General features: G+C 36.5%; 1 protein-coding gene across 5 annotated transcripts in view; it reads left to right on the forward strand.

The window, feature by feature from the left end:
- Window positions 1–24,706, forward strand: part of hdac11 (histone deacetylase 11) — a 166,591-nt gene that overhangs the window by 91,930 nt on the left and 49,955 nt on the right. For 4 of the 5 annotated variants that reach the window (XM_039771236.1, XM_039771234.1, XM_039771238.1 and 1 more), the window contains one exon: window positions 2,432–2,494. The exons of the other annotated variant lie outside the window; for it this stretch is intronic. In XM_039771236.1, the coding sequence (XP_039627170.1) occupies window positions 2,432–2,494 (63 nt within the window). The remainder of the gene's footprint in view (window positions 1–2,431; window positions 2,495–24,706) is intronic. 5 annotated transcript variants of the gene reach the window in all.

Consider the following 24,706-nt stretch of genomic DNA (forward strand, 5'->3'; position numbering starts at 1 on the left):
GTTGGACAGTTCACAGCTATCTAAGGAGTGTGTCCTTCACAGTTTGGGGCCACAAGGTCGCTGTAATACTAATGTGAGGATTAGTGGAGGTTGTGGGCTGAGGATCTTCAAGCATTGAAGAATGAGGCTTTATAATTGCAGATGCTAAGTGAGAAGCATTGTTATAGGAAAGTGTCTCTTCTTTTTCTTTGCATCATCAAACAAATCTTACAGTGGTTATAGGCCTGTTGTTATCCCTGGGGTAGGCGGGAGGCTGCATCAAGGTATGCCTTCACTTCATTTGTGAGGATTTAACATAGTGTTCAGGTAACAGCAATTTCAAGTTTTGCTTTCTGGAACTTTCTGCAATTATTTATTTTTTTCAAGTATCTTTAAACTGCTGTTGCTTGAATCCACTGATGTGGGACCTGTGGATATGAAGGGCCAACTGTAACTATAGGCCAGTGAGCTTAATGTACATCACTGAAATTGATGGAATTATTAAGGATAAGACTGAGCATCACATGGGAAGAACAGGAGTTTTACAAGAACAGTCAGCAGGGGTTCAGACAAAGGAGGTCATGTTTTACTAACATGCTGGAATTCTCTGAGGAAGCATCAGAAGGATATCACCAGAGTTGTACATACGATATTGTGCATCTTAACTTTCAGAAAGCATTTGTGATAGGCTACCACATGAAAGATTGGGTAGCAAACTAAAAGAAGCAGGAGTTCAGGGTATAGTGTGTAGAGGGGTGCAAAATTGGCTAAAACACAGGAATTACACAGTTATGGTTCAAGGAACCCTATCAATTTTGGGTGATGTTAAGAGTGGTGTCCTTTGGGCGTCACTGCTGGGGCCACTGCTATTTTTAATGTATTTAAATGATTTGGATTGGAATATAAATATCAAGCTAGTTAAGTTTGCGGAAAATACCAGGCTAAGTGGACTTCCAGATAATCTAGAATCTTTTAAATCTTTACTGAGGAACCTGGACAACATACAGGCTTGGGCAGATTTGTGGTAGATTAAATTTAATGCAAATGAATGCAAAGTATTACATGTAGGAAGTAAAAATTTTTGATTTGAATACACAATGGGAGGTCTGGAAATTGAAAGTATACCTTATGAGAAGGATTTAGGAGTCGTAGTGGACTTGTCACTATCAACTTCCTGACAATATGTTAGGTTATATAACACGATGTGTAGAGTACAAGTACAAGGAGGTTATGCTTAAGCTTGATAACACAATGGTGAGGCCTCATCTGCAGTGCTGTGTAGAGTTTTGGTTTTTGGGCTGCAAGAAAGATTTAGAATCGCTAGAAAAAGTCCAGAGAAGCGTGACTAGGCTGATTCCACGACTGCAGGTGATAGGTTATGAGGAAAAATTAAAAGAGCTGAACCTTTTCAGTTTAAGACAAAGTAGATTAGGAGGAGACATGATAGAAAATTATGAAAGGAATTAACAGTGTATCAAGACTGTTACTTTAAGTTCTACAAGAACATGGCACAATTGTAAACTTGTTAGCAGTAAAATTTACACAAACATTAGGAACACTTTACCTTACAAATATTTTTCTTCACAGAGAATCACAGACACATGGAATAAGTTACCAATAAGTGTGGTAGATAGTAGAACTTTCGTGGTCTTCTAAACTAGATCTGATGTTATTTTGGGGTAATTAAGTATATAGGACTGGTCTCGTGTAAATTTTTCTAAAGTTGTGAAGATCTAAAACTACTACCTGCATATAAGGATTGCATAGCCCCAGATAAAAAAAAATATATATATATATATATATATATATATATATATATATCCATCCATCCATCCATCCATTTTCTAACCCGCTGAATCCGAATACAGGGTCACGGGTCCGCTGGAACCAATCCCAGCCAACACAGGGCACAAGGCAGGAACCAATCCTGGGCAGGGTGCCAACCCACCGCAGGACACACACAAACACACCCACACACCAAGCACACACTAGGGCCAATTTAGAATCACCAATCCACCTAACCTGCATGTCTTTGGATTGTGGGAGGAAACCGGAGTGCCCGGAGGAAACCCACGCAGACACGGGGAGAACATGCAAACTCCACGCAGGGAGGACCCGGGAAGCGAACCCAGGTCTCCTAACTGCTACCACTGCGCCACCGTGCCGTCCTATATATATTATATATATATATATAATATATATAATATAATTTTTTTCTAATCACAATATAGTACTATTTTATATTGGGATTATATTTATTATTATATTATATTATATTATTATTATATATATTTAGAATTAAAGCTTTTCAGGCTTGTGGTGTAGTACTTAAAAGCATGTGTAAAGTTAAATCGCTTTGGTTAAGTGAATAGGCTACTGTTAAAGCTATGCCTTTAAGGTCATAAATTAGTACAACATTTTTTAGATTATATTACTTTGTTTCAATTCACAGTTCTTGTTTGAGAGGGTCGAAGGAATATCCAAAGCAACAATTGTTGATCTAGATGCACACCAGGTAAACTTGCTTTTTTTCTCTCTCTGTATATATAGCTTTTGTAGCTGGCTTATTGGTTTAACCAAGTGGGTTGGTATTTTTTTCATTTGAAGTAGTTGTTCTGCCCAGTAGAACTTGTTTCAAGCTTGGTATCAAAAAAGAGAGTGTTGCATCTAAAATTAAAATGTCAAAAACCACTGAGAGTGACTGCTGTAGTTTCTTAGAATCTTAGTTCCAGAATATAGCATGTGCCATGCTTGTTCAAGTGATACCCAACACTGTGCTCATTTTCTGCCATTCATTTTTGCAGCTATCAAAAGTGATGACTGCAGAGGCATATTACCATTGCCAACAATGTACAGATGTCATAACTGAGTAGTATATCAAGACTTATTTCACATATAAAAAGGTTGCTTATGCCTCATGTTCCAACTGGAATACGTTCTATGAAACTTTGACACATGCAAAGTAAAACAGTATCTAGCAATTTAGTCATGGTCATTAGCCTACCCTTTGTCTCATGGCTTCTGCCCAACTTGCAGACACTTCAGTGTTGTCTGTAAATCTCTGCTTATAGAAGGGCAACACAAATCAACTGTCAAGCATATATGGAAAACATTTTGTGGAATGTTTTCTTCATTTTGATTACTTCACCAGCCTCAACTATAATGTACACTCCAGATAATACTTTTGCAGTGAACACAGAGAGAATTTGACTTCTAAATTAGGGAAAGAAAATCACCCATATTCACTATTAGACTTTCTGGCTTTTAGAAAGTTGATATAATATTTCAGAACCATAATGACATTACACTTTTTTTGAGCTATGGTCCTCATATTTCTTTAATGTTGTAGCATCCTGTTATATAGTATAATACATGCTTACCTTGTTGAATTTCTCTCTTTTGAAAAAATAACTTAGAATAGAAAGATGGCCATTTCGCATATACTTAGTGAAAAATGTCAAATTAAAGTTATGTTTAATAAATTGGGTGTCATGATTCTGGGTGTTATGCAACAGCTCAGCTACCAGTCTTCATATATTGCATGTGATTTGACTGCTGTAATATTTTTGCATGTACTTGTAAGCAGTAAGTTTAACTGTAGTTTAGATGGTATTATGCACAAAGGCATTAAAGAGTATGACATATATTTGTTGAACTTTGGATAATTCTTCATTTGGTCAGGTTAAACAGCCACTTGCTCCCAAAAGCAACCCCCTTATGTTTTCAGACTGCACTAAGCACTCACCTCTCAGTTCTATAAGCCACATTTGATGGATTGGCATTTATAAACAAGATTTTTCTAGCCCCTCCTGCTTCATTGAATAGAATGCAAGTGTGAAGAGACAGGCAGTCATTTTTCTAATGAAAAAAAAAAACTATCAAATTTCAAAGCTTGCATTGGGCTGGCAAAGTCTCCCAAGCAGTTGTCTTCTGTGTGCTAACCTGGAAAACCAACAAGAACATGCTAGATGTATCGGTATTCGTGTTTAGGAAAAGAAGCAAAGTATAATATACTTAGTTACAAAAGAGAGAATCTGATCTTTTATGATCAGCTGAAACAAAAAACAATGTATTCTAGTGACCCTTTATTTGGATATCGGAGAAAGGAGCACAACTGTAATAAAGATTTAAGAAATAAATAAATAGTGGATTTAATAGATGTTACAGTAATAAAATAAATTAACTATAATTATTTATATCTCTGACTACCAGCTCTCTATTGTTATGGCCAAGGAGAATACCCTTACTGCTGATCCAGAGTTTTATTTAGTCCCAAAGCACACTGCCTCCCTATTGTGACTTGTATACTTTTGCTTCTCTCAGTCCTGTACATTACTTGTTGACTTTTCTAACCCCTGCAGCTTGCACCAGGTCCCATTTTTAACCATTTTCTCTCTTTGCATAGAGAGACTCACAGGGCCCTCTCCTGTGAATGTCATTGGTTTTGAGTCAGCCACTTAAGCTTAAAGACATGTTACTTTGGAGCCAAGACACTATAGTATGTATGTCTACTAAGTTATCAAGTGAATGTCACTCTTTGAATAATTCAAATATATTACAAAAAACAATGTAAGTAAACAGCTGAATGTTTTTTTTCTGTCCACGTTGTATTACTCTAGACAAGCCACTCTTTTTGCACGTCACCTACAAAAAAAATATGAACCTATCTGCATCTCTCAGTTGTTAGCTTGTGGAGTCTATCATTAGTAAAACAGACAGCCTTCTGCCCCTTAAACATATTCATTCACCCAGCCTTTGGGAGACTTGTTTTGTACCTGCATTTCTCTACTGTTAGATAACAACACTGTGAAGGTCACTGTTGCACACAAGGGGGGTATTTTCCGTACGTCACTTAAATCATCCGAGATCAGATGCCTCATCTTGGATGAGTTAATGCTGGTGAAACTCATCTGGGATAAGTCGGTTTTTCAAACGCAGCCGTGTAGTAGATTAGCTGGATCTAATCATCTGAGATGAATGCGCACGCCTGCGCTGATTGAAAATCCCATATATATTGAGTCTAGAAAACATGATCAGCAAGTCTTTGACAGGCTGCAACAAAATGACGAAAGAACGGGCGCATTTTTTCACACAAGTGGAGCAGGACCTTTTATTCGAAGGATATGAAGAATTTCAAGATTTAATATGCACAAGGGGTAACACTGCAAAAGCAGTCCAAACCAGAAATGACGGCTTGCAAAAAGTGGCCAAAAAATTAAACACCAAGTAGTGTGCATTGTACTTACTGAATGCAGTGTTTCATTTCCTATGTGTCAGATTAATTATTATTTAATATGTCATAATTCCAGATCAAACGTGAGCACAAGGAGAATATGGGAACAGGTTAAAGTGAAGTACAATAATATACTTCAAACTGGTAAATATTATTGGTATATAACTAAAGAATTGTTGACATTAAGAATCATATATAATATAAAAAACATTAATTTTAAAGCTAATAAGAAGGCAGACAAGCAAAAAACAGGTAGAGGTCCAGGTGGTCCAGACCTAACCCCTGCAGAAGAGTTGGCTCTCCAGCAAAATGCCCATCGCCCTGTTTCTGAGGAATTCCAGGGGGAAGCTCCTCCTCAGAACCAGTGGCAGGATGCAGTGGTCACTTCATTTCAGGTAAAGAATGGTCATTGCATATATTTGTCCTCAATGTGTGCCATGGGTATGTTCCATATAGTCCTCTTTTTTTGTTGGGTCAGTTGCAGGAAATGTCATATCCCTAGAACTTGTCTCTGACCAATGAGATATTGACGAAGGTCAAATATTTGATGAAGACACTGTGTCTGATTATTCATCAGGAGGAGGGGTACATTTTCCACATAATTTTTGATAAAATTCCACTCTGATCAGTCCCATGTGCCCCAATCACATTTGGAAATCCTGGTTAATGAGAATGTTAGGCTGATTGTGAGATTCTTTATGGAACTGTGGGTGTTTTTGCCTGTGTACCTGCAATGGCATGAAACGTCTCTTTTATTGTCTGCACATGCAGGTGTCCAGGGAAACACTATGAAAACCCGAAGGAAATATTTCAGAGCCAAACAGACTTTATGAATTGCCTGGCAAACTGCACTTTTAGATAGATTTTCTGCCTTGCCTACAGTATATAAAAAAGTGCCATTTGCAAAAAACCCCAAAGTAATGCATACTGTCTGTGTGGTTGTGAGAGCCCGACTTCGAATATAAGGTGCTAATAAATCTTTTGAGATACAATATTCCCCCTCGGCTAGGGCGGGATCTTTCGAAAGGAATTTCCTTTGGGAGCAATAAAGGATCTTGCCAATCGCGCAAAACCCTCTCTATATGAAATTCTCTTCTTATAATTTGCGCACCTCTATCAATTGGTTGCTCATTCATGAACGGCGAAGCCATGACTGAATGAATTCCATGCACGGAAGCTGATTATGTGTGTGAGCTAATCCTTGTTTACATAGAACAAACATGCTCCGAGCAGGTTTGAGGATTTGGATGTGCTGCTATGACAACACATCCAGCAAGAGTTTTGAAAAACTGACAGATCCAGGATCATGCCAAATCATCAACAATTACATCTGGCTAAACGAGTAACCCACGTACGAAAAATACCTCCCAGGTCTCTGATTTACTGCTGTTGTATGCTACAACTGTTAAGCACCCGACTATGTAAACAAGGTCTTGTTTTCCCCATTAAACACAATGGGAAATAACCCTAACCGTAAGCCTAACCCTAAATCTGAAATATAGCAGGTATTATTACCTTAACTTTATTGAAGAGTCTTTTTTTGCAGTGCACATTTTACTTTTCTGTGGGAACATGTAGTTTTGCACACAGTATATGCTACAGCTGACTATTCATTAAATATACATTGCCTAAAGTAATAATGCACACCATTGTTTTGACAAAGCTGTAAAGGGAGGACAGTTTGTTAGTTTTGATAATTCTTAACCACCTGCTTCCATGCACTGCACTTAATTTATAGAAGAGTCCAGCACAATCTGTTGTCTGCCAACAGCATTTTTTTTATATATATAGGCTATGGACTATGCCTTATCTGGTTTACTTTAAAAATTTGTTAGGCTGTATTAATTTAACCCATCCCAGATAAACATGCATATTTGTTTTTACACAATGTTTGTAGATTTCCTTAAAGTGTTGCAAATAAATAATGCTAATATAGTGTTGTGTTGGAAAGATGAGGTTTGTATAGAATATACAAAAAATATTACAAAACAAGACACACAGCAGGTCAAGATCAAGGTTTCTTGTTTACCTAACATACTGAAGCAGACATGTAGAGTATGTCTCTCTTTTGACTGAAATAATCAGTTAACAATTATTCATACTTAGACATTTACAGTCTATCTGCGCTGTTCCACTAATAAGGAGAAAATTCCATTGATTATTGTAAAGATTGTTCAGTTCTTTCACTTGTGAGCTACTGAATCACGGCCCCTTAATATATATATATATATAAAAAAAATGGGTAGGGAACAGAATAAGTCAGAAATACTTCATGCTTTATAGATGCACTGCAAACAAAAAAAAAGCAAAAATACTGATGGGAAAACTATATATCAGCTCCCCAACCCTTGACACAGACAGGCACAGACACAAGTTAAGAATACCACACGGCTTTTATTTAACTGTAGGAAACCAATCCCAAACATTTCCCAACTAAACAGCACACTACATGTACACAATGAAATAAAGCATTTTTCCTTCTCTTTGTCTCTCCTACTGCCTCCACTCCTCCTCCAGCAAGCTTTGTTCTTCTTCCTCAGTGGCAGCTGGCTCCTTTTATCCTGCACCCAGGAGCACTTCCTGTGGTCCATTAGCATGGTCCGGAAGCACTTCCAGGTGAGACAGAAGCCCAGTGAGATAGGGCTCCGCAGTCCCTGCAGCACCCCCTGGCGGCACACATGGAACCCAACAGTGCTGTGTTGAACTTCAACTGACATGAAGCATTGTGAGAATATGAGGTACTGCTGCAACCCATCTAGTGCTCTGGGAGAAACAATGCCCTGTGCATGTTCTCTCCCCCAGTCTTTCCTTTATAAAGGCATCCCAGCCAGGTAAAGGCCCTGGCTGTCCACCACAATATATGTATCATACAATGTAAATGTTTTATACTGTACATTTAGGGAGCCTAGAATATTTTTATTTCATCGTAATGTTCTAAAATAACCTGCCCCAGACAGATTTCCTTTCTTAATGTAATTTTTATTCAAAAGCTTTGTTCCAATAAGGTTTTGTAAATTGAGTTTTGCAGACATATATGGAGAAAAATAAAAATATATTTTTATATCTTTCCTGTGACATCATATACATTTGTCTGCATAAAACAACTCAGATCCCACTTAGTAACTTTTTATCAGTTATGAGTTTTACTTTGCTCTTATATGCAGCAATAGGTATAGAATCTTGCTGTGGTATGACTAGAAGGTTAAACAATGTTTCTGCATTGGAAAGAAACTCTGAATGACAAAAGAGAACAAATTGTAGAATGCCATTAAGCTAGAGTGAAAAATAAATTCTTTTCATTATTTAGTTGCATGAATAACCAGTGTTAAATTTACTATTGTAGTATTAAATTAACAAGTAGATTGTATAAGGCCTGTTGTTTGAAAATCTACACTTTAAATGGTAATTTACCATTCGTGGTTTTGCCATACACATAAAAAAAGCACTGCTTAACCATTCTGATGAATATGCAGCGGTTTATATTCATACATACACTTCCGCATCACAGTTATTGCTTCCTTCATCCTAATTCCACTAGATTCAGTCTTAGATAACACACAACCTTGTATAACCTGCACGCCCTTCCCCTCCCATTAACTATAAAAAAAAAAATAATAAATAAGAAGTATAATCTATGGATTATATTTGGGAAACACAATCAATGAAATGTGGTACATAAAAAGAGTAATAATTTTAGATTTGCATTAACTTTTTTTTTCTCCACAACATCATGTTTAACAGGTTTTGTTTTAACGCAATGTAAATTTCGCTAAAATGAACGTTTCTTTTTGATCAAAAATAGCTTCTAAAGATAATAATGCAATACAGAAAATACTTAATGCAGTACCTATACTTCCACAGTGTCTTGGGAATGCTGCAACAGGCTGTCACTTTCTTGTTAGACAAAAAGAAAGTGTCAGTCTGTTGCAAAATTTCCAGTCTCAAAAAGTCTCAGTGAGGCTCGACAAGAGTTTAGATGCGACATCATACAGGTACTGTATAGCCAGATTCTGAAACGGCGTCAGGTTACGCTGAAAGAAAAACTTACATCTAACGTCTCATTTTCATTCTGTGTTCATACCTGTATTTCTATAAAAGAAATTTACATCTAACGTCTCATTTTCAAATAAAATATTTTTTGCAGTTTAAGAAGCGCTGTTTTTTTTTATACAGGTATTGTGAAGCTTGGGTCACAGAGTTGCACGAGAGACAGGAAGGTGAGTACAGGTTTCCAAGGAAAATACAGGTACTTCATTACTGTAGAGAAGGCAGCTACAGTCTCAGGATTTCATTCGAAATAGGAGCTGTTACCTCACCACTCAAGATAAGAGCCATGACATGGGAAATATTCCTGCTTTAGCTCCTTCCTTCAGATTAGAAGCAGCTTGGAATCACTGCTGCGGCAGACCAGGAGAGTGCAAGGAAGAGCAGGTCAAAGCCCAGTGTTAAATGTTCTAAACATTTTGCCCTTGGTTTACTGTTTACCAGACACAGCAGAGCAGCTACGTATTTGTCCTTGTGCCACTGCCTTTAGAAATGGCGAATAGTTGGTGACCCAGATCACAATAGTATATATATTTTTCCCCCTATTCGTTATAATGAAATTTCTGTTATAAAGAAATATTTTTATATTTTTCCCCCTATTCGTTATAATGAAATTTCTGTTATAAAGAAATATTTTTATGTTCCCATGAATTTTGTTACAACTGGATTCCACCTGCATCAGTATTTATGGGTAAACAAAAAACAATTAAAATCTCCCAAAATCTCAAAAATGCTTTGACTGATTTGAATTTGAAATTTTGTGTGGAAAAATCATTAATAATGCTCTAGCTAGTTGGGCATTTGCAGTTTCAAGAATCCAAGAATAAAACAATAATAAAAACCATCCAAATGACATGTTGATGTAAATGTCTGAGTGCGAGGAAAAGTAACATCCATCATAGAAATTGCGGTGTCTGTTTGCTCAACATGACACCACGAAGAAATGATTGAGCTGCGTTTGTGTGTCTGCTTTTATACCTTCAGCGATAACTTTTACAAATGCCATAAATTTACACAGGATGTTATAGACTCACATCAAATGGATGCTTGTATTATGTGATAATAATAATAGTGGCTCACTACTCAAAGTGCTAAATACAAGGATGATGACGAGATTCAAACTCGGGACTTTGAGGTTGCTAACCAATAGCTTTTCCACAGCAGCATTTGCATAACTCAGATACAAATTAGAGCTACAACTGGGACAACCGTTTGAAAATGAAACTTGCAAACACAGTGATCATCTTTTATTTTGTACCAGTAACGACGCACTGCACGATAACGTGCAGTGAATACACTTGACTTAAGCATTCCTAGTTCTCATCCTCTTTCTTTCAATGTGCGTTTATCATTCATTACTCAGAGGTTGATGCGTTTGCTGCTTCCTGAGCAGCTCTTCACTTCTCCACCCCAGCGACCCGCTGCTTCTCTTCTTCCGTCGGCATATTTTCAGGTTAAAACTGATTAAGTTAGTTTTTGTGTTGCAATTATTTATTACGTGTTTCTTAATTTATTACTTCAATCTTCCTCAAGAATGATTTAAGATATGAAGAGGTAGGGCATGAGAACGGTGCACGTATGCATGCGCCGCACAGCCGCCCTGCTGCGCGCTGCCAAGAGTTGATTGTACAATAAAATAAAAATAAAAAGAGTAATAAAACTCATCACCCCGAAAACAGATAGTAGACATCACATAGTATATGTATACCAAATTTCAGGTCAATGGGTGAAACGGTTTGCGAGCTACAGGTGATATAAAATCCTGGAGAGACAAACAAACAGCCACTGTAGCATATTATATAAGAAGATAGACTGATAGTTGGGCTTCAGGTACATGTCAATTGAGCAATTTCTTTTTCTTCACTTTTATTCTTAAACTAGCAAAATACCCGCGCTTTGCAGCGGAGAAGTGGTGTGTTGAAGAAGTTATGAAAAAGAAAAGGGAACCTTTTAAAAATAACGTAACATGATTGTCAGTGTAATTGTTTTGTGACTGTTATGAGTGCTGCTGTCATCAAGGATTTGATTATCATTATTTCTTTCAATCAGGTTTGTATTTGGAGGATGTGTTGTGTTCAAGTTACATTCCATGTTTGTCAACTGTTGTAAAGATGGTTTCATTCATCTATTCATTTCTTACTGCATCAATAAACAGCTCATCTTCCTGTTTATCTGAGACATGACACACTGCATGCACGTTTTTTTTTTACACTGTCTTCCTTTAGCTGGACATTGACTTTTTCCACCATGTGCTTTGTTCCTGCAGTAGCTGCACTTATGAATATGCTTGTATGCGTCACTCACTTCATATTTTTTTGCGGCCTTCTCAATTTTGTAATGCGGTTTTTGTTCAACGCTCTTTGGAGCTCTTGCTTTTTGTCTGCGTACTGCGTCAGTTCACGTGAGCCACTCGGTGTACATGCTCAGCTGTGCTTGTGCCATCTCGTGCGATGTCCACGGCTTTATTTAATGTTAGCTAAGACCCGGCACTTAAAAGTTTCTCTCGCAGTTTCGCTGAGTTTGTGCCAAACACCACCCTGACCATCTCATCTTCGTCTGCATAAGCATAGCCCTTCACCCGTGAATATTTAACGGCAGTGTTTCTATTGGATTGCCGCTGACGGATGGCCTTATATGGGCAGGCACTCAATTACGTGGGAGGCGTGACGATGAGGGACGCAACTCCGCCTCCCACGGCCATCGAGCGGCAGTCTATTACAGTATATTTACGAAAATAGGTTCCAGTTTTAACCATTACGCTTAGAATTTCGAAATGAAACCTGCCCAACTTTTGTAAGTAAGCTGTAAGGAATGAGCCTGCCAAATTTCAGCCTTCTACCTACACGGGAAGTTGGAGAATTAGTGATGAGTGAGTCAGTCAGTCAGTCAGTGAGAGCTTTGCCTTTTATTAGTATTGATAAAACCATACTTATTTTGTTACACCTTTTGTGAAAGTGTTTATTGGATGTTTGGGCTTCAGCCTTCACACATCCTACATTTCACGTCAACATTATACTGTAACATATTAAAAAATTTTCTGATTTAGTTGTGTGTTCAGCATTTTTTGCCTCGCATTTCCTCTGTCATTCTGTATTTACACAGATCGTTGTAGACATGGAACACACATGAAATTTATTTATTTCAAAACACAATATGTTATTACCTACTGAATATAATTCCATACAAATGCATCGCCAGATAAACACTTTAACACAGACTTGAACTGTGAGGATTTCAGCAGGGCAATGCCTTAATCTGACTGAGTGGGGGTTGTAGCATGCTGTGTTCTGCTAAACCACACATTTGCAAAACAAAAGTGGGCTTTTAGCGCAGTGATAAGGAGCTGCAAGCTTTTTGGCATATGTCAGGAAAATTTAAGGAGGTATGGGGTAATGAAAAAAATCATAAGCTTCAGGAATTCTAGTGTTAATTTTGAGATAAACTGGTTAAACTACACTTTTCATCATTAAATTCGCAACACCAATCAATGATCAGTGTTAAATGCTTTTTGAAGTTATTAAAACAAGGAAGAAATAGAAAGAAAAAAACACATAGCAAATTAACTGATGAAGTAAGCCACGATTGAATGGAATCAAGCACGATTTTTTTTTCAATAGCTCCTGGAGATGCTGTTTCTCAGTATGTGATAAAGAGTAAACAGGACGGTGCTTGTGAGTGAGTAACAGTATTTAGTGAATTTTGTTTATTTTTTTGTTGGTAGACATTTGTTCAAACCCACTGTATAATAAGGCTATTTTAGGCTTTGATGTTAATGGAGAGGTGATAATTTTCTTTAACAGTTTTTATCTTTGAATGAATCAACATTAAATCATTTTTATAACTTCACTGAATGCCATGGTTGGTGATGACTTTTAATATGGAGTTCTGCTCCAATCTCACACCAGCACCACCAAGGGGTAGATCCTTTCCACTATGCTGTTCATAGTTCACAAAATTATTTTGTTTTACTTATTCTCTTATTTTCTGTATAGTGTTTAAAAAATTCAGCTAAATACACTGGACATGCAAATATGCAGCCTGTAAATGTCATTTCTATTTGTAATAAGTTAAAGAAAAACACATTTAGTTTTAGAACTTCTTGGTCTGGGCATGGCAAAAAAAAAATAAGCTTGAACATACAAATGATGAAAACCATGTATGGAAATGCTTCTGTGAAGAACCTAAACAAATGAAAACCATAAACCTCTAATAATGATAATAATATATACTCCTTTAAAGTTAACATTATCCCTACTGATTACCTATTTCAATTCAAAAGAATACAGTAATGTAAAATCATGTTTTGCAGTGACTAATAACAAAAGCCAAATCACTAAGAAAATGCAGGAATGGCCATATAGCTGAAATGTTTCACTCATGGACAGTTACATGTGGCATGTTTATCGGTAAGCTGCTGAAGTGAACCAATGATATTAGACCCATGTAAAAAAAAATAAATAAATAAATAAAAATATTGTGTACAAAAGAGTACTTACAGTAGTTACAGAGTAATTAGTAACTGATTAACCAACATTATAAGTGAGGCCCATTATCTTAGAACATTTCCTGGCTGCAGCCGGGTCACACAGCTAGTTTATTTACAGTATAAGTAGAACTTGGTAATTTTTCTTGTTGATAATATTCACAAGGATCAGGGTGAAATTAATCTTGTAACTTGCATAAATGTCTGAAATGATACACATTCAAGGAATTTTCAATTTGATTTTAACTTGTTTGTCTTGCTGTACTATTCACATTTAACTTTTCTGTTTTAACTGTATATTATTAGATCTGTTACTGTGACCAAAAGAAGCATTCTTCTCTGGCTTAAATGCAGCATAGCTTAGTTATATTTCAATACCTTTCTGGTAACTGTTAACGTAGAAAGCAGTTGTAGGTTTTCACTCTTCCTATGAAAACATGAAACATTTCTAACCCCCTGGTAATGGAATTATCATGATGATGCCCCCAACATCAGAACACAAGTGGTGAATGAGTGGGTGAAGTGCATCACAATAATGTAAATCATATAGAATGCTGATTCTTTCTCAGTCCAGCTGAGAAATTATAGTAGATTCTTGATTTCTCGTGACAGATACCATATCCAACCCTATAGTTCTGTAAAAATCTATTAAAAGGGATACTGAAACTGTTCTGGCACTCTAACACCCTGTTAAGATAATATGCTTAATAGATATAGCAAACTCCCTCTTTATTTACCAACAGTAATGTTGATGGGTTTTACATGAGACTTTTGGGATATTTTGAATGCTTGACATGGCAATTTTATAAGTGTTTTCTTCAAGTTTACTATAAGTCATACATTTGAAGATTGCTGGGTTATGTTTCTTGCTTTTAATTAAACATGATCCTTAACTTGTACATTCCTGGAAGACCCTGAGTGTGTAAAAAGAACCAGTGTTATTTGTAACCATCTTTGACAAACTCAAAACGTATTAGGATATCAGTGCAGTAGCCAATATGTTTTCTGCAATATTTCCAGTTTTGTTGTATTTTATACAGTTGGCAAGGGAAAAAAAATGGAAGTTGTGGGTTGACTAGATTATGGTATGCTATGACTTTCCTGAAGATTTGATATCTGTACTTCATCCACACAAAGCAAAAGACCATGAAACAAAATTAGTATATCACTTAGAATGAATAAGGCATAAGTTTTAAAACAATGATAGTGAATAAATAGGTACATTTAGTTCCAAATCTGCTTTTGTTATAACCCATTATATATAGTTGTCTTCCAAATAGCACAATCCTTTCCCTAGATTTTATTGTTTGTGCATACCAGGAAAATGCAGCAGTAACAAGTTCGCATTTTATAGACAGAACTATTTCATTGGATTGGATAGATTCATATCTGTCAAACACACATAGTTGCTGTGCAGGCACTTTAACCCAGTGCCCATGGATACCATCAGTGTGTGAATAAATGTAAAGTGCATTTTCTTGAATGTTGTGAGAGGAGAGTGAAAAGATCCCAAGACAGAGAAAGACAGAAAGAGAGAGTGAGTCTGTAGAAGGGTACAGGGAGGGCCAGTTAAATTACAAGTATAGATTGTACGGATTCCATAGATTTGTTGTATTGGTGGCATTTCCTGTGTTCCACAACAGAGTGTGAATAATCACTGCAGAAGAAGAAAATTAACATGCAAAAATCCTGTATGTCTTTACCTGTATTCTGATGTATGTCAAAGTAGATTTCAGGTGTAAAATTAACAAAATTGAAACTATCTCTCATTATTTGTTATCTGTATTAGTTATGAGCAGGAATTGTTCTAATATTCATGAACATAATACTGTTTCAAACTTAAGAAAATGTATGCCCACTAAGCCATGTCAGTTGTCTCATTTCTACAGCCACATTCATCAACCACTGCCATAAATATCTCAATAAGCTGAAAGCCCGTTGTTCACCTGTGTTGTAAAGTAGCAAATATTGGATGTTATGTATATGTTTTTGGGAAAACATAAAACGCTATTCTTCCAATATAAATATTCAGTTAAAAGTATTCATTATTTAGTGTCTTCATAATTTCTGAGAAATGTGTACTTAATTTACATATTTATGTATGTTTTAGGATTGTAATGTAGACTTAATTAATCCAAAATCATCCTAAAAACAAACCCTTCTGCCAAGAACAGTATTAAATTAAAAATGTCTTTTCTCCTCTTAGAGTGATGTTTGGTTGCCTCTTAAAGCAATAACAGAGAATGCTTTCTAAAGCCAAACCTGATTTAATATGGTAACCAGACAAGTGTTTGATGATTGTGAGTAAAATAAAAGTAATGCATGTTTATAGTTAAAAATATGTTTTTGAATTTTTCACAGTATATTGCTAATGTGAAGAAGTCCACCCACTACACTAGATATATCACTGTGCTTTTAACTCGTGTTAATGGATGACTAGGCTTTATAGGGCTAATGCACCTTTTCCCCTTGTTAGTACTTCTGTAATCCCATCCCATTGGAGCAGAAAAAATCAGAAATGTAACTTCATTATGCCATTGAAAATGATGGTATGTTGATCAGAAAATGTTTTTTAATTAATAATTCAGAAACTTTATACACTTAAATGTATGTATCTCTTAATTTGCAAACATTATAGTATTCATATTATGTGGTGGCACAGTGATTAACTCTGCTGCATTCATTGACCTGGTTTCAAGGTTGCATATTCTTCCAGTATTTGTATGGTTCAGTTTCCTCTGATGTTGTAAACATGTATATGATTAATGAATCTAAATCAGCCCATTATGAGTGAATGTGTCTTAGTGTACACATAGAGGTCTGTGTAATGTTCAGTGCTTCTGTGACTTTGGATCCCAGTGACTCTGCAAAGGAATAAACATAATCATAAAACTAATGGATGGTGTATTTGTAGTATTGTTTACTTTGCTATGGATTCTGAACTTAACAGATACCTTGCACCATGACCTCCATCAAAAATGCAATTCATATAATATAGTAAATTATTTTGTCAAGATTCTGCTTTATTTTAATTGTGCCAAAATTAAGTACAAAAAAACAGGGCTGAAGTAAGTGATCACTAGCTATTGAGCATATTCAAAAATCCACTGTGCTAAAGTTCTTTTAAATGCCCATTGGAGGGGCCCTTGGTATTCTGTGGACATGAGCAACACATCAGTTGGACAGTTTAGATCAGGTAATCTGCTTTTTATTTTATTCTTTTTCTAAAACTCTTTAACACACCTAATAGAACATTCATTTTAAGGAACAGCCATTTGATGATAGAATTTTGATTATCCATGAACATGGAAAAAATATGTATTACTTGACTTGAAAAATGTTTAGGAGCTCTTTGTTTCTTTTTTCAGCTATGATTATGCACAGGTAACATTCTTCCTGTCAGGTGAGGCTTCAGTTTGCATTAAATGCCTGTTTTCTAACAGCCATTCTGTCAACTCATTGAAAAGATTAATGACATTTGTTTGTGTATCTAAGCTAAATTTAAATTTGTGACATTGCTGTATCAATCTGGGTAGATTAAGGCCTTGTTCACACGGGCGTTAAGTTTTTGGATAAACGAACTTGCTCTGAACGTCCTAGACGTTTATGTTGCATTTTGTGGTGGCGATCGATTGACTTCTACACCGGCGTTCGTTTGTCTCTGTCTAACGCCAGCCTGCAGCCCAAATTGTAGTTTGTGTGTTAACCTGTGGAGGCAGTGTCGGGAACTGGATATGAAAGCCCTTGTCGTTTTATTTGAGGTGCCTCCTTTTAATATGGACCATTTTTCTATGTTAGATATTAATCTTCTTGTTTTAAAAATACTCGTAATACGGCGACGTAGGGAGAGAAAAAATCGCCGCCGCTACTGGGTTCATCCTCTGACTGCACAACGTCGGGTTAAAGGAAGTTTTTTTGTGCTTTATGAAGAAATGCGAAAATTTCGCGCAAGTTTTTTAATTACTGTCGGATGTCGGTTTCCACTTTTGATTGTCTGCTGCAGCTGGTGCAATGCCACATTGCACGTCAATCAACCAATATGCGACTTGGTGTTAGCCCCGAAGAGAGACTACTTGTCACTTTGAGGTAAGGAACGGTGTCATGCACTGAAATGCCCCCCCCTCCTCCGAAGCGTAAAATAAACGTGCAGAAAACGAACTAGAAGCGGTTTCCTTGCGTTCGTTGGGTTTTGAACGCCAAGAAAAAGGTGCATGCAACATTTTTTTGATGCCGTATAAACACGCAGCTGGACAAACGTATGTCACCAAAGCCCGTGTGAACACTCTCATTGACTCCTACGTGTAGAAAACACTCGGCGCTTGATCCGCGCTCACCGGACGCTACGAATGCAAAAAAACGCTCAATTTTAACGCCTGTGTAAACAAGGCCTAATGGAAAATAGAGCTAAATTATTTTTTGTCATCTAAGAAATCCAGTTGAGGATACTGTATTATGTTTTCAAGGCACATTATTTTTTCTGCTTTATGCAGCAAACTGATAGAGGATAAAGTGTTTGCTTTATGATCTAAATAAAATAACATATTTTGTGGGAGGAGAAAGATCTGTTTGCTGATCCTTTCAGGATCAGATACAATGGTCTGATACTGAATTGCTTTGTGTATTAAGATTTACACACCTCTAGGTTTCTTTGTGTAGGTGGAGTGAAAGATTTGACCAATCCAATCTCTTTGCAGCCAAAACAGGTCCTTACTTATGAAGTGGGTCTTCTGTAAAAATATTATCTTGGCAATTAGACCTGTTAGATGAGAAAATATTTTTTCTCTTTCGATCGTGACTGAGATCTTTGACATTCCAGCTCACAATGTTCACTGTTTAGTCAGGGAGACACTGCTTCCTAACCTTAGACAACATTTTATGAACTTAAGTAAAAGTAGTACATTGTCCCATACAAAAACTTTAACCTTGATTTCATATTGTTACTGAGTATTGTGGCTGTGGAGCTTATATGTTGGCATTTACAGTTGACAGGGTAAAAAGGATAAATAAGACATAACTTATCCCCCACCTTCACCTCCCATCGATTTTGCCTGCCCCCTTTAGCCTCCTCAAGTGAGGCTAGACCACACTTTGCAAGTACCAGTCCTCTGACATACCAAGAGATAGAGCACATCCAAAATAAAACCCCCAGCAGTGGTGTAGTAAAGATTAAAATTGAGATATCTTATGATACTACAGTCCAGCTGCAATAAACCTTGGTATAATATTAAACAGACCTCTTTGGCAAAAAGAAAGTATAATAACACTGTAAATAACTAATTACTTAGTGGTTACCAAAATATACATACATTTAAAAGAAGACATTTCAATATTATGATTAAAAAAAAAAAAGTGGTCAAAAAGGTAATAGAACGTGAATTAATCCACCTGGGATTAATAAAGTATCTATCTATCTATCTATCTATCTATCTATCTATCTATCTATCTATCTATCTATCTATCTATCTATCTATCTATCTATCTATCTATCTATCTATCTATCTATCTATCTATCTATCTATCTATCTATCTATCTATCTATCTATCTATCTATCTATCTATCTATCTATCTATCTATCTACAGCAAATGTTGCATTACAAATAGACCAAGTTGCAAGCAGAATCTTCCTTGCCTTACCAGGGAACAATATTTTAAATGATGTCGGGAGCACTCTTTTTAGCTCTTTTTCTGCTTCTTTGGGAGAATTGAAGGTAAAGAATTGGTCATCAAAAATCACTTTCAGTTTGGCAGGAAAGAAGAGGCTGTATCTGATTTCGGCTTTGCATAAGCACTATTTAATGTTGTAGAATACGGCTTGTTTAGCAGCTGTTGAAGGGGAAAAATCTGGGAAAATACAAATGCCTTTTTTTCCCCAAATCTGATCTCCTCTTTCTGTTTGAGATTCAACATCAAATTTTCCTTAACCCATAGTTTGAACAAATGGACAAACAGCCTTCTTGGTTTTGAGGCATTCAATCCATGTATGCAGTAAGCTGCTGAAAGCTCAGCGCCCAATTCAAAATTCCCTCCTGTTATTTTAGAGAATAGTTCAGCTATGAATTTCACAGGGTTTATACTTTGATGATTTTCCGGGAGACCATTGATTCTGATGTTATTGTTGATGTTGTTCCTTCTATATCTATCTTCCAGTGCAGCTAGTTTATCACCGAGCACTTTCCATTCGGATTCTATAGCAGTTACTTTCTTGTCAGTGGCAGATGTCAATTCTTCAGCTTTCTTTAATACAAGTTATACATATTTACTTAACTTCTTGAAGCTGAGCACTAATTTTGTTTTTAAACTTACTCATATTTTTTCATCAGTTCTTTTTAGAATTTCTTTAAAGGTTGCAGCAAAGTTATCACATAAACATACCTCTTGGTCTTCCATATCCATAATCTTCTTTATATATCGTGTATATTTCCGCCGAGTGCGGTAATCATTTCCTTCAGCTCAAACAGTTCATTTAACTTTTCCTGTGCTTCAATAGCGGTGTTGCGAGTCCAGTTTGAGTTGTTGCTGTTGACTCACTTGGGATGTTGGTAGCAGTTGACAGTGGGGATAAAGAGGCCATACTCAGTATTGATTTTAATTAGAAACAGATAACATTCCATACAGTCAAGTCAAACTTAACAAATCAAAGCAAAATTCAGCCTCCACCCGTGAGAAGGAGAGAAAAGCCAGCTTCCCCAAAATTGAAGCTTATTCCAAAATGTTATTGATTAGATCCTGCCATATTGTAAAACAGTTTTGAACAGATCCTCTAAGTGAGAATTTGATTTTTTTCAATTTCAAGTAGTATAAAACATTAGTTACCCACCAACTTAAAAGTGATACGGTGGGATTCTTCCAGTTGAGCAAGATAAGTCTACTTTCTAGTAGTGTAGTAAAGGCAATTACAGTTTGTCTTTCTCCACTTCAAGGCCCTCTGGGAGTACACCAGACACATCTCTTAATGGGTAAGGAGTGATTGTGACACTGAGGCTGTCTGTTAGACATGCAAAGATTTTTGTCCAAAATGTTGTTAGTTTGGTGCACATTCAGAACATGTGGCCCCACGAGGCTGGAACTAGATTGCAACGTTGGGCAATTTTAAATTAGATAAGTACTCGATAAAAGATTTTAAGTTGAATGATTGAATGCTTTGCACATATGGAGCTCAAGTGTATTATGTTCATGGCTGCTTTTCACTCCTTTTCTGAAATATTAAGTGACAGATCCCTTCCCCAATGTTCTCTGGGGTCTTTGAAAGGAAAATTGTAGAAATGCTATCTGAGTATTCAAGACTGATCATTAATTCTTCTGAAATAGAACAAGGTGAAAGTTGAGGAAAATTGGCCGGGAAAGTAGTGGAAGAATTGTGTTGATGAGAAGTTGTTTTTGAAGCATAATTGTTTGTTGGATGTAAAGATATTTTCTATGTACAAGTCTCTAAGTGTTTTGATCCTGGACATTTTCCAGACATTAAATAGTGTATATATATTTGAGAGAGTGGAAAAAAGTGGTTGTCATGTAGAGGTACAACAGATAAAAGCTTCTCTGTCTTAAAGTGCTTCCTACATTGGTTCCATATTCTGAGAGAATGAAGTGCAATTGGATTATTAGTGTAATGACAGGAGTTTGTATTAACTTAGGCACAGAACACAAAATATAAAAAAGTAGTGCAAGATTCTATTTCTATTGCAAATCAGGCTTGTGGATATTTATCGATTTGTGAATGTCCAGGGGCCTCATGCATAACGGCGTGCATAGAATTCACACTAAAACATGGCGTAAGGACAAAAGCAGAAATGTTCATACGCACAAAAAAATCCAGATGCATAAATCTGTGCGTTTGCCAACTTCCACATTCTTCTGCTCCATAAATCCCGGTCAGCGTGAAAAGTAACGCACGTGCACGCACCTGCTGCCACTCCCCAAACTCCTCCCAGAATTATGCCTGTTTGAATATGCAAATCAATATAAATAGCCCTTAAGCTCAGCATTTTGTAAAAAGACAATGGCAAAAGCATGGGGGGAAATAGAATTTCAGCGAATACCAAGTTGAGGCAAGGAGAAACGTACTATTTGTTGATTTTAACAGTGGTATAAACAACAAAAGAAAGTTGATTGAATGACGTAGAGTGTCGGAGAAACTCAAAAGCTCAAGTTCACGAAGCCGCACAGTGCCCGAAATAAAAAAAGAAGTTGTCAGATATCAAAGTCGCCGTGAAAAGGCGAGTCGTAGCCCACCATCTGAGTGTCATATGAAAGCTTATTAGGGTACAGAGAAAAAAAATAGGCACACAGTGGGAGAAAAAACATGAAATGTCAACTTTAATCTCAAAATTTCCACTTTTATCACATAGTTTATTTTGTCATTAAAGTAGAACATCATAAACTTCATCTTAAAATCATTTAATTTACTAGTTTCTCAAATACCATCGTAACTAATGTAGCATGTTAAATGCTTTGTTTTGTATTTGATCTTCTATGTGCTCTATGTGTGTGAATCACAATGTGCTTATTAAACGGGCTTTCTCTTCCTCGGAAAGGGGCACAGAATCCATTACATTATTGATTTTACAGCTCCCTGAATAATTAAAATACTGAGATGTATACTTGATATCAAATTAATGATGATAGGAGTTAAAGCATGCTATTAAACATGGGAACACGGTGGCGCAGTGATTGTTCATGCCTCATGCAAGGTGCTTGCTGCACCGTGCGCGACCTTCGATGAAATAATTTATATATTAAGTACTGTCTCTTTCAAATGTACCAATTCCTGTCCTTACTTTTCTTTCTCCAAATACCCAATCGCCACACAATCAGCTCTGTAATAGACGTTAAGCCATCTTTAAAACTTTTAAGGAACATTGAAATATCTTCGTAGTTAGTATGTTTAATTATTCTACCCATCTGTCTTTCCAGTGTTGCACCAACCCCAGAAAGAATACAGCATGAGGCAGTAACAATCTATGAATGGAGTGCCAGCTCCTCGCTAGCACTGCAGCACTTTGTCCTCACATGTTTAATTATTAACAAATAGATTAATTAAATGAAGTTAAAGTTTTATCTGTATAATATAATAAAACATATTTAGCTGCATTTCATCTTAAAAATGATATCATCATCATATGTAAATACGTGCTTTATCAATTGGCTCAGGATGTGCAATATTATAACTGTATCGCAAGTACAAAGCATTCTACAAGGAGCACTTGATGGACTGATTGAGTGTGTTTATAGTTCTTGGGATAAAACTATTTCTGAATCGCAAGGAAAGGCTGAAGCGTTTGCCGTGTGAGAGCAGTTCAATAGACAGCATGGCTGAGGCAGCGTGTGCTTGATACTGTATACCGATAATTCTCTTTCCAATCAGCTGCTCTAGAACTGTGATTCCCTACTCAGATACATTGATATAAATATTCCGAGTGGTGCTGTGAGAGCATTATGGAAAAAGATGATCCGCTGCGGAAACCCCTAATGGGAGCGGCTGATAGAAGAAGAAGGTGCAGTGAGAGTAACAATGCTAAAGCAGCTATGGTATTTAGAATAGTTTGACCATTCTGTGGACCATTATATTGTTACAGGTTAATTACAACCAGATGCATTAAACTAATAAACAATTTGCGGTTAATTTCAATGTATTTATAAAGCCGTATCAGGGATGTGGATCTTAAAATGAAAGGTAAACCAAACTGGAACAGTAGCACTGCTTTGACGCTGGGTGCCTCCAGTTTGCAAAACCGAGCGGAGAAGTTGTGTATGCCAAGGTTTTTAGCTAGTGCGAAAATGTGTGTGGCTTTATGCCAAGTTTAGGTTTTATGCATCGCGATTTGAGCGTGGAAATGGGCTTACGCAACATTTTTGTGCGTATGCACTGTTTATACATGAGGCTGTAGGTCTTTATAGCTTGTATATTTGCTGCCCTGTAATAAAACTGAAAGTTAGGTAGTGCTGTGCCCCCATCTGTTTAGGATGTTGTAGAGTCACCCTATGAATGCGTGGATGTTTCAAATTTCAAATAAATGAAGTTATGATCGAGTCTAATTTTTTTTTTTTTTTAAATTATTTTTTAATGTCTATGGGGATATTTTGAAATAGGAAGAGCAGCTTGGGAAGGATAGTCATCTTAACAGTGTTGATTTTCTTCGCTAATGTAAGGTGGAGGGTAGGCCATCTATTTACATCTTGTTTATTTTTTTCCATGTTGGCAGGAAAATTTTGTTGAAAAAGAGCTTCACAATTACTTGTAATATTTACCCCAAAATATTTAAACTGATCTGCTAAGATAAATGGGAAGGTGTCCATTCTGATACTACATGTTAAAGAATTCACTGGAAAAGCATGCTTTTATTCAAATTGATTTTAAGTCTAGATATATTTTGAAAATCTGCTAATGCTTTTAGGACTGCTGGCACAAAATTTTCTGGGTTAGATATATACATATCATCTGCATATAGTGATATTTTCTTTTGAAGTCCTTTTCTGAGAATCCCCTTTGTGTCTGATGCATTTCAAAATCCAGTGGTTCAATGGTGATTGCAGAGAGCAAATGTGATAAGGGGCATCCTTGAAGAGTACCACGTTCTAGTTGTCTGAAATAATGTTAATATGAACTAAGGCTTCTGGACTAGTATAGTATAGTTTCATCCATGCACATATGTTTGGACCGAACCCAAATTTATGCAATGTGTTGAATAGGTAGTCCTATTCAACCATATCAAATGCTTTTTCTGCATCTAAAGATAATAAGATCTCTGGAGCAATGGATATAACGGGTGAATATATTACATTACACAAATGTCAAAGATTAAATTTAAGTGTCTGCCGTTAATAAACCCAGCTTGGTCTTGGAATACTACAAAAGGATTCACTTTCTTAATCCTTCTGGCTAGAACTTTGTAGAGTATTTTAACATTTTTACTCAGAAAAGAGATTGGTCTGTATGATGAAGAGATTGGTCTGTATGATGTTCATTGTA

This window comes from Polypterus senegalus, chromosome 12 (assembly GCF_016835505.1).
Source record: "Polypterus senegalus isolate Bchr_013 chromosome 12, ASM1683550v1, whole genome shotgun sequence".
Classification (NCBI taxonomy): domain Eukaryota; kingdom Metazoa; phylum Chordata; class Cladistia; order Polypteriformes; family Polypteridae; genus Polypterus; species Polypterus senegalus.